General features: G+C 37.9%; 1 protein-coding gene across 1 annotated transcript in view; it reads left to right on the forward strand.

Moving 5' to 3' along the window:
* The window catches only part of NaCP60E (Na channel protein 60E), a 115,437-nt gene that overhangs the window by 46,003 nt on the left and 57,391 nt on the right, over nucleotides 1-12,043 (forward strand). Inside the window, exons 10-13 of the mRNA XM_090371729.1 lie at nucleotides 1,746-2,123; nucleotides 2,587-2,671; nucleotides 6,593-6,798; nucleotides 8,954-9,124. Coding sequence (XP_090227855.1) covers nucleotides 1,746-2,123; nucleotides 2,587-2,671; nucleotides 6,593-6,798; nucleotides 8,954-9,124 — 840 coding nt within the window. The remainder of the gene's footprint in view (nucleotides 1-1,745; nucleotides 2,124-2,586; nucleotides 2,672-6,592; nucleotides 6,799-8,953; nucleotides 9,125-12,043) is intronic.

Below are 12,043 nucleotides of genomic sequence, written 5' to 3' on the forward strand. Positions count from 1 at the left end.
AACAGGCGTCTGCAGGAAAACTATACAATGACCCTGTTTGTGGTGTCCAATCTGGTATCATGTCCGAGATGTCATCCGTGTGACCTGGGTCCCGTCCATATTAGTCCTTTACCTTAGTGTGGTTTATTTCCTAAGCCTTCCAGTTCTCAGGAATGTGTCTTGTTCACATAGCCCCAGCTGGTGGCGTGTCTAAGTTTGGTAGTCCCCTCCATTTGTCATTCATGGGACATGGGTCCCGTTCATGTTAGTCTATTTTGGTATAGTTTGGTTCCTGAATTTTCTAATTCTTGGGGGTAGGTCATTTCTGGTGTCCCAGTCCAAGTGAGCTGAAGAACAGATGTTCTTTGATTATAATGATAGTGGGTTGTGGGCTGCGGCCATTTGATTTCTCCTCCTCGCGAACAGTGCCTGTGCGTAATCCGAGAAGGCTTCATACTCCTCCTTCGTGTCTAGGAGGTGATGTTCTTGTCCCTGTGGTAAGTAGTGGATTCTGGTGAGTAAAACACCACGTGGATCTTCATAGAGCCGGCAGTCATACATGAGGTGCTGCCAGCTCTCCAAACCCCCCCCCCCCGCAAATGCAAGTTGGATCATCCTGGATCCCAAGTAGAGACAATTTGGCTTTAATCGCTCCATGTCCAGTTAAGAGGTAAGTTACTTATAGACCTGGCGAGAACCAGTTGGGTGAGGTTGGGTAGTTTTGTTCAATATTGGGTAGAAACTTCTTTGTGATCTCTCCCTTTTGAGAGTTGCTCCACCTTTCCTGCCATGCCTGCTGCAGGTGAGGTTGTATCCTCTTCTTTTCCACATTTCTGTAGCTAGTTAGGTCAATAGTGAACCCCAGAAAAGTCTGCGGGGTACCTTTATCTAGGTAGTATAGTAGGCCGCGTCGTATGACTTCTAAGTCAAGCGGGAGAGTGCAGGCGAGCACCTGCAGAGCACATGGGTGCTCACCGTACGGCAAGCGCGAGTGATGGTTAGGAGGATGGTTCTGTGAATTTGGTCTGTGATACGTCCGTTTAGTGCTGTTGTAGTTTTTTGAAACCATGCGCCGGATGCGTAGGTGATGATCGGAGTGAAGATAGTTTTGTAGAACAGTTGGAAGACTCGCTTTTTCAAGCCCCATTCCTTACGCATGATTCGCTTTGCTAGTGATAAATGATCCAAATGATTCTTTCCTATTTTTTGCTTATTTAATGATACGAACAGAACAACTTAAAGAAACATATATCCGTGCGCCTAAAATATAGTTTTGGGCATTGTTTTGCATTATGGTGTTATGTTAGAGCACCATAAAATCAGACTCTCATAAAAGATATATTTCATGCATTTTAATGAAAGGAATCGTGTTAAAAGTTAATAAATCTAATTCACATTGCAGTTTTACTTTCACTAATAGAAAAGAAATAACCATCTTTTAATGCTTGTGAAATCGGATTGTATGTCATTAATCATTTGATGAAGATTCTCCAAGTTGTGTACACTGTCCATATCACACAAGTTCATAACCATGTTAAGTTACACGCACTATTAATATTTAAAGTTATCCTTCGATGATCTAGGTAATTTATAATAATAACATAATACTACAGCGTATTTCATTTTCATATTTTTGAAAAAATACATACAGTAGTACTGTACTAGTAGCATTTAGGGTCAGGCACATCTCCACGTCTGTACTAATAGTTGACAAGGCAAGGTATGTATACTACAAACTATGTATCTGTACTTTTCTTTTCTCTCAGGAAAAGGATAAAGTAAAGAAAATAAATGGAGGATTTTTCAAGTTATCGAAGGCAGTGACCAAAATGAAGGCTAAGATGAGAGCGCTGACCCCACAGTTCCGCCGGGTGAGACCTTGCAAATTAAGCTCATCACCTACCGATGTGATGTCGCCGAGTACAGTCCCGTCTGCCGTATCGCTTCGTTGCCAGGAGGGACGCAACAAAGAACTTGGTGGCCGAGCAAGTGAAGACAGAGAGATCACTCCTCATCCGTTGTGTATGGCTCCGGATATTGTTATTAGCACCGTCGAGAGACTTCCTCTGACACACAAATGTATCACACAAACAGCCGGTGGACAAACCTCAGACACATCACGTGCAGGAACATCCAGATCTCTTGTAAGTTCAAATACTTTTCTTTTTTTTTGGCAAAATAAAGTTTATAAAAAACATAATGGTGTTTCATGAACTAGAAATATTAAGAAAACTGCTGATGGACCTTTTAGCAGTATTTTGGTTTATTATTTGAGAACAGTTAGTAGGGTGGTTCCTTACCTTTACCAATGCCTTTATGAAATGAAATGCTAACACAAATCGAGATAAATTTATTTAAAAAAAATCAACAGTTTTTCAAACTTAAATATCATATACTGTAATTGAATTTTAGATAAAAAAAAAAACTGTTAATGTAATAAAAGAGCTCTTTATTATATACAGAAGGCACATTGCTGTATTCAACTCCCTTCACGGCTACAAGCCAGGGGTTATTAAGGCTTACTCGATTTTCTAAATATAGAGCACTTGAAGTTCCATTCGATAGCCTAACAGTTTCTTCGTCTCATTTTCTTCTTTATTGCTGCAGGTTCCATTAGAGGACGATGCTGAAATAGGAATGGAGTCAAATGGCCTTCGATGGTTTCAGTGCTGCAGTCAAGATGCACCCTGTCGTAAGCATTTTAATTTGTATTCCGAAAGGTAATTTAAGTTGCGCTTCAGATTTAAATTCGTTTTTAATGTTATCATTTTCTTAGCCAAACTTGTTTGCATAAAAAACCGTCGTATCTGAAGAAATTTCTTATTAAGTAACTGCCTTTGCCTAAAGGGGAACTGGGGCGAAGTGAGAATAGTTATTTTCGTGTTCGCAACTTTGATATTATACTGTAAGGCTTTTGATACAGTTTCCCATGAGAGATCATTGTATAAATTAGGGCAGTTTGCAAGAATGACGATGATCTGTTAGGAATTAAAGGGCGACTGAAGGATAGGAGACAAGAAGGTCATAAATAGGTATTGTTTAGAGTGGACTGGAGTAGCAAATTGGTCTGTCAGGGATGATCAATACTCGTGCTTCTCTGCTGTGTCTTATCTTCCTCAATAATACTGTTGAACTAATACAGTAGAAGCTGTTCAGGGTTTGCCTAACACCTGAAGGTTAGAAGGGTGGGTAATGATCATAATTAGGCTATGCTGGTAGAAAAGGATTTGGACCAACTACAAATATATCTGCAAAATGGCAGACGATGGTGCGACCACACTTGGAATATTGTATTCCAGTCTGGAGACTGCATATAAAAAAAGATACACAACGAAGATGGGAAACTAGATTGGTGAAGAACGCTAAGCACACTATCCCTATGAGGCGCTCTGCAGAGCTAAGGGGAACTGATTTTATTGAAGTGAACAAGGTTTCGGGGCCTCTCCCAGTCGCTTTTGTGTTGGTCACACCCCTCCCTGGACTATCCTGGCTTGATGACGTTATTCATTTGCGTTACTAAACGTAGTCTTGTTAAGTGCCTGTGTTTTGCTGGTTCTCTTGTAACCCTAATAAACGTTCTTAACATTTGCATGTGGTTTAACAGCCTTTCTTTGTATTATCATTTGCTGAGAGCAACTAAATCATGTAACTCATATTCCTTCTTTATATACTGGCCTGAGTCGCTTGTTTATCCGTGAAGATCCAGTAGTAGACTATGAAAACAGGGTTGTCCAGATAATTTTTGGAGGGTGGTGTACAAGAGTGGGAAGGAACCAGAACATAAATTTGCATTCATCATGAATTCTGTCACATTGCAGGTCTGACAGCCACAAAGCAGATTTACATAAGGCGGAATAAAAAAGAAAGAAAAGCAGAAGGAATACTTTACAACCATCGGCTTTCATAATAGCTTAGGTAGAATCCGAAAAGTATAAAGTGATGAAAAGAGAATAAAAGTGTATTACTCAGAACTCCGGAATTCACCTTGTTCCTACTAGTGGGATCAGAAAAAATAAAAGTACTGTTTCATTGTAAAATATCGTCTTTCAACTCGTTAATAATAAAGGAGTATAAACCAAAATTAAATTATTAAGTTTAACTACAGAAATGAATTGATAGAATTTGGTGAACTAATTCAATCGATTAATTCATCTTCTTTAATCCGATCAATCATCTACTCAAAGTCAATTTCCCCACTTCCCATGTTCAAATCATTGCGATGTTTTTGTATGTTGTCATCGTGTTCGGTGGCGGCTAAAAACCATTATAGTCAAATACAAATTAAAAAAGCTCCAAAAAAGCTCCAAAAAAGTTTCCTGCCCATCAGTGGCAAAATTATCACACCACCAGGTTCGTTACTGCGTGGGGTACCCACGCAGAGCGAGGGTACTCGATGGATGCTAAAGACCACGGATTGGCTTGTTCGAAAATCGTGTGGAGAAGAACAAAACATGTAGCTGTGTTTCTACTGCCCATTAAAGGATATTTATCAAAATAAGTGTTCTCTTCTTATTACACTAGGATTGGTAAAACCTGTTCTGGTTCACCGTTTTCAGTTCAATGGTACGATAACAGCTGCTGTACAGTCGGCGCTAGGGAAAGAATTCCTGCTGCAGGAGATTTACTGTATTAGGACTTGACTCGTCCAAGCTTAAGTTCAGAGGGCGAAGCTTTGGAAGGATTCGGTGAAATGCATCTGACCTCTTAATATAGGGAAGTTTAGGAATTAAGAGCTAAATTGCTTCAGAGAGAGAGAGAGAGAGAACAGTAGAATTAAATCTGCAGGAGAAAGAGCAAATGCTTGACCTATATAATGCTGATAGTTTTACTTCAAGAGGAAAAATATCAGATAAATGGAAGAATATAAACACCAAATTGGTTGGACAGTAGTAAGACTAACGTTACTTACGTAACATTAGTCTTACTACTGTAAACGATATTACACGGAAATGAATCCAGTTGATCTAGAAAATGAATGGAAACAAGAAGCTGTAGGGTTTTTTTTTTTCTGCCTACTTATTAGGAAAGAATGAGCTATAATTATACTCACCATCACCTCCCGCTGGACATAAAGATTCCCCTATGTACTATAAATTTAATTTTGATTGAATTATAAACATACGAATTCAAAATAGAGAGTTTGCGAGTGATCAAGGCCCCGGTACAAGTGCTGTAACGTATTGCTGAATAATAAATGATTTTATTGTGACGGTGGAGAGTTGGGCAATTTGTATCAATCTTTATTAAAAATGGGTCGTGTTCAAGATGCTTATAATTTGTAACGACTATTTTGTTTCAAGATGGCAGATAAATCAAACTTACTAGAAATTTACCAAAACAAAATTATAAGTAATTATTTGAATATGTGCAGTGTGAGGTATGTTAGTGGCGTATGTGAAGGAAACTCATTTAAACACAATTAACAAAGTAAAAAAATAAAATTCTCTTTACACTCCAGGAGGGCCACATAGGGTTAGAAGAGTTTATCTGATAAAGAGAATACAAGAATATCATCGTATTTAGCAGTCACATTAGCTAGAGCACTGACAGTTCAGACACGTGTGTGGTGCTGTACCGTTGTTTGACTACTCAGCTACAGCAGTCTTAAAAATCAATTGAAATACGTATAAAATAGCATCCTCTTCTGAGGCCCTGTAACTTGTCTGATGCAGCACTTCCGCCGTTTAGAAAAGAATCAAGCTCCAATAACTCGTAAGTTATTGGCGCTTGAGACTTAATTTCCAGATAAGTTAACTGAAAGAAGAAAATCATCGCATTCTAAATCAGAACCAACAGAAGTATGTGATATTAAGAAAAAAGTTATATTTATACTCCAACACGGCCAATAGGTACAGAGCATTTTACAACCAGTTATTTGAAAAGAATATTATCTTGTTAAATAACTAGTTGTGACGTAATGTACCAGTCACGTAAAATCAAACTACGATCAACTCAAATGCGTATACTGCTGTATTTTAATTAACTACTCGGCTATGTCAGGTCTAACTGAAGTGGACATAAAGGTGTACCTTAAGGCGTCTCTAAAAGTATGTTGGTCAATTAAACATCTCGCTTAATTCGTATTAAAATGCGAATTAATCATTTAAGAATTATATTTTATGAAATTATGATGATTTAGATTTGAACAAATACTTGTATCTGGTTTTATCGTTAATTATTGTATTTCAATATTTATTATAGTTATTTATTGCTGTATTTCAATTTACAGAGCTTTATCATGTATTTATTATATTTCCAATATTTGAAACATGTCCTTATTTCCTGCCGTTTTTAAATTTTAATACCAATTAGTGCAATACAATATTGTTTGATTAAAAAAAAGTATCTGCCTGTTGGATGAATTTTTTTAGGCATTCATTTAGCTTATATATTATGCTCTTATTCCCTATATTTTTGTTCTTTTATTTTCCTATTTTTGAATACCGTATCCAGTTTTTTATTACAAAAATTTGTGTTATTTTTTAATCCTAAGACTGTTAGAATCATATAAGTTTACAAACTTTTTGTAAAGTGGTTTGCAAAGTTTAAAAGTTGATTTATATTTTATAAATCGTGATTAAATTGACAGGCTTTAATTTCATTAAATTTGCAGGTCGGTGTTTCAGTGCCTGTTATTCTTGTGGGGTCATTCTGTTGAATACTACTCGGCATTTCCGAAATCTCCTCAGAAAAGCGGTGAAGGATCCTCTGTTTGATCTTGGTATTACTATCTGCATAGTCATGAATACGGCATTTTTAGCCTTAGAACATCATCTCATGTCACACGAAATAGAAAGAGCATTACGACTTGGAAACTTGGTAAGCATATTTTCATGTTAACAATTAACCTTCTATAAGTTCTTGTCATGTCACCTGTGCTGTATGGCACGAGTAGTTTGTAAAACATAGTAGCGTCGGTTTTTAGAGTTGCCATCTTTACCATCGAGTTGCCGATAAATTAAATGAACAAGCTGGAAAACCCCTCGGATTCCAAAATTTATAAGAGGATATACAGGGACCAAACTAAATGAGCCAGACAAAAAAATTTAAAGGGAAACTGGCAATGTTACAGAGTCAAAACAAAACTGATTAATGTACTCGCTGCAAATTTAGTACCACCATTTCTGATGTCTCTCACATTTTATACTATCAAAATGCGAATACACAAGGAAGGCCTTTCAATCTATTCTAGAAGAATTATCAGTGGCAAAAAAATCGCCCTAGAAAAAAGTTTCCTGATGGTTAGTATTCTATCACATTTGCACTTCCTAGGGACCCTCAAAAACAGTCAGGAGGATCTCATTAACTTCCTATAAATCGAGATCTGTCTAATTTTATCAAAAGTGGATTCAGCGTTTCCAATTGAACCGCTCATACTATTTGGATTATCTGCACCTTTCAACGTAGATGACATCTCTGACTTGATGGACTTGTCAGATTTTTGTTTTTCTCATTTAAAAAGCAAATATACATACAAAAATCGGGATAAAGCATGGGCAATCTCCTGCCCCTTCCCATTGGCTGTGTTTATAGGCAGCTTGGAAACCTAAATGGTCGTTACAATACAAAACCCAAACAATGAGCGCACTATTTGGGGTCACGGTAAGGATCACTTAAGTTCCACCAACAACCGCTCTCGTGCGTAGCACAGTTAGTATAATCACCGGGTAGAAACCCGAGTTCGAATCACGTCAATGACACGAGGAATTTTTATGGGTCTCTTTTCACAAGGTAGCCAAGTTTGTCGGTCTCAGACGAGAGTAACATGTTTCTCTCCTCCCCCAATTCGGTTTTTCGTCCAGTAAACAGCAAATCGACCAACGAAAACGCGTAATGTTACAGACATATACAAATATACGGCGTAATATGACCTAAGTTGTTGATGCACCTAACACGGAATCATGAGGTTACAATAGAAAGTGACCTTCCCCTCATGGATATTTTAATCAAGAGGAACGCCTTCTCTATTTGCTGAAGTATTTCGTAAGACCGCAGATGAGGAAAAATTCTAGCAGATATGCCCAACCATGCAAGAAACACTGCATGTCCTTCCAGACATGCAGGGGCCTTGCTTTCCAGAAAGAACTTACAATATTGAGTGGGATCGTTTTCAAAATACTGGCAGAATAGAGAACAGCCATCTCCAAAAGAAAACTCTCTTTATCAGCAAAGTAAAACCCCCATCAACATCACAACACTTCATATACTGGCGGTCAACGATCAGATGTCCCAGAATTGCTAGCAAGTCAAAAGTCCAAAGAGTTCCTTTTTTTGCAAAAGGATTAACATACAACCCGTTCTATTTCTCCCATCCCTTCCTTCTCAGTTTGTATCAAAATTCCCAGTATACGAAATATCTTATGGGGGATGCAATAGCAAAACTTCAAGTAATAATGACTGAAAAAGACTTAGTTCACGGAAAAGTGTCCACATGGGACGCAGGACCCGTGTGCTATTGTCTAAGGCAACTGAGACCGGTAAATCCTGGAATTCCACCACCTTCCCACCTCTTTCTAGAAACAGGCATAAACGTAGACGTCTCTGTGAAAAGCTTTTCTCTCTTTCCAACTCAGTCATCGGAACATAGGTCTACCTATCGATCCCAAAGACATTCGCACGTTCAGAGGGAGTCTTGGCATTATCCCCAGGGATATATTCATAATTTTCAAAGTAAACAAATAAATTTTCTGTTTATACTCCGGGACGACCACACAGTCAGAAGAGTTCACAAGGTATAGAGAATACAAGAAACAGCACCGTATTCAGCAGTCACGGGCTTGAACCCGGATCACTCAAGGCACGTGTACTTATGCACCCGCGCACTGACCTACGGCGGCCTAATTATAATCGTAATTGTGTATCATACTAAAGTGAAACATTTTTAAAAAAAAAATTCAATTCAGTAATATTATGTGTTTCTACCGCCCGTGTGATACTTCCTGGATTTAACTGTAATATGAAATTCTTTCTTTAGGTCTTTACATCCATCTTCGCCCTTGAAGCCATTATAAAGTTAATAGCGTTAGGCAAAGGTTATTTTCATAGTCGTTGGAATATCTTTGACCTGGTGGTTGTAGCAGTGAGTGTTATGGACCTCAGCTTTGAGACTGCTGCTGGTCTTTCGGTGCTCAGGACATTCCGACTGGTGAGCAGAGATTTTTTTTTTTTATGAATTGAATTTTATTTTTATCTCTAGTTTTATATTATTAGTATTAGTGGCCTTCATAAAGACGAAAAGGAAACTATTATTGAAATAACCAACGTTTTTAAACATGCAGAACCTTGGAAAAAATGTGCTTTTATCCGTTTCAGGCCTTTCTGTAATGGTATTGTTTTATTTTAAAGTTTTACATCCCGTTCAGTTGGAGTCAGTAAAAAGACTACAACTACGAATAGGATGTTCGTACAAAATCAGTACGAATTATTTGGTTATATGATATAAATAAAATTCATTAGAATCACAAAATGTATTAAAAAATGGTGCGTGTGTCGAGCACGCGTAGTAGATGGTTTTATGTGAAAATCCTTGGCTTGGAAGAGGTTAGCGAAATCCAAGCCAATAGCCTAATTACCCATTGTAGCCATTTGAATGGCTACAATCAAATGGCAGCTGCAGAATGTATGATTGTAGCAATACAAGTTACATTAATTCACCTCTGGCCGAAGTTGTAGATGACGTCACTTCCGCATCGCATTTTTCCAGACAGACCAGATTTACTCTGCTCCAGTGTCCCAAGGATGTATATTATTTGTGTAATAAAATACACTTACAAGTAGACTGGACGTGAATGTAAAAAACATGTATTTGAAGTACCCTGGAGGCACATCGGTATGGGATGAGACAAACTTCTACATCTAAAAGTCCACATTTTTATTGAATTTTGTCGTACCAGCTTGTATTCGACTCCATTTAGATCAGATATTTAGATTTTATTTCTGGGGCGTGTGAAGAGATATTTACACGTGCTATGGTCTCCATTCTCGTGGGTAGCACAGTTGATAGAATCGCCGGCCTCCCGATATTATCCGTTTATCAGCCTCTACCACCCATGTGGTAGAGGGTGACAATTTGGAGAAATTCAAAGGTCAGCTGGATAGTTACCATATGGGAGGTAGACAAAAAAGAAAAAAATACTGACAATACGGAAATCAATGAAAAAGGGCAAGAAGATGAACCAGTCCTGGAACTTTATGCAACTGATGACAGTAGGTGCCGACCAAGCTTCCCTAAAAAAGAAAAAAATCAAAACAGATCGATTCAAACAGGCAACCAATCGTAAGTCACCTGAATCAGTTTCTAAACCCAAATAATGCGTACACTTCTTCAGTGGAATTGTCGTGGCATTCGAAGTAACCTAAACGATATCAAAGATCTTATTTCCGTCTATGCTCCTGCAAATGTCTGTTTACAAGAAACAAACCTAACTCCACAAATAAGTATTTCAATCAAGTACTACAATATGTATAGGCAAGATCGTAAAACCACAACAGCTCATGGAGGAGTTGCCGTTTTGGGCGACTCTAATATTCCATCCAAGCTTATTCAGCTGCAAACACCACTTGAAGGTCGCGGTACGCATCGTGACCGGAATTACATTGACCATAGTTTCTCTCTACCTTTCACCTAATCGTACGTATTGACTGCAAGATTTGGAGGACTTAATTGAACAATTATCATCTCTATTCTGTTTGATGGGAGACCTAAATGGGCATCATATCGTTTAGGGATCACCTCATACAGACAAAAGAGGACAGATGATCGAAAAACTTCTAGACAGCAGGAACTTAACACTCTTAAACACAGGTATGCCCACCCATGTCCATTTACCAACAGGGATTACCTCCGCAATTGATCTCACCATCTGTACCCCAGCTCTCTTTCCTCTTCCCGACTGGTCTGTTTCTGATGATCCCTACAACAGTGATCATTATCCAGTTGTGTGCCACATACTAGCAAATGACGTACCACAATCTGTAAGAGGTACAAAATGGAAATTTTGCAAAGCAAACTGGGAAAAATACCAATGTGCTGCTTCTTTAGATAAGAAAACTATAAGACATTCTGATATCAATAGTGCTGTTACTTATGTCACAAATCAAATAATCTCTGCAGCAAATATTGCAATACCAAAGACAGCTAACAAGTTCCATAAACACTACAAGCAGTGGTGGAATGAAGAATGCTTGGAAGCAAAGAAAGAAAAAAATAAGACTTGGAATCAATTCAGAAAGTTCCCCACCACCACTAATCTCATAAAATATAAGAATGCCAGAGCAAAAGCACGTTATATACGCTGGAAATCTCAGAAAGAGTTCTGGATATCTTTTGCAAGCAAAATTAATATAAATATGGACACCAGAATTATCTGGAATAAAATTAGACAAATATCAGGCAAATATTCAACCGTCCCTAAACCGATCATAAGCTGGAAAGATCATGACATAACTGAACCAGAAAAAATTGCAAATCTAATAGGAGAAACATTTGAGGAATTTTCAGCAACAACATCATACAGACCAATCTTTCAAACATATAAAGCTGAAATCGAAAAATACAAAATTAATTTCCATGCAGCTCATGAGATTTCATACAACCAACCCTTCACTATAAATGAATTGCATAAAGCCCTAGCCAAATCTAAGCAAAGTGCAGCAGGTCCGGATGGAATCCACTATCAAATGATTAAACATCTCAATAAAAATTCTTTATGCATGCTCTTACTGTTATATAATAGGATATACCTTGAGGATACATATCCAGACTCTTGGCGACATTCGTTTGTACTGGCCTTTCCAAAACCTGGTAAAGACCATTCAAACCTATATAATTATCGCCACATTGCCCTCACTAGCTGTCTAGGTAAAACTTTAGAAAAAATGGTGAATAATCGATTAACACGGTTTCATGACCTCCTTAGTCCTAGCCAATACGGTTTTCGGAAAAACAGATCAACAATAGACATAATGACAAAAGCCGAATCAAATATACGCAATGCCTTTCTTCGAAACGAACACCTTGATATTGAAAAGGCGTTCGATACTACCTGGAGATATGGTATCCTTG

This window comes from Mastigoproctus giganteus, chromosome 4 (genome assembly GCF_048544385.1).
Source record: "Mastigoproctus giganteus isolate SK-2022 chromosome 4, ASM4854438v1, whole genome shotgun sequence".
NCBI lineage: Eukaryota > Metazoa > Arthropoda > Arachnida > Uropygi > Thelyphonidae > Mastigoproctus > Mastigoproctus giganteus.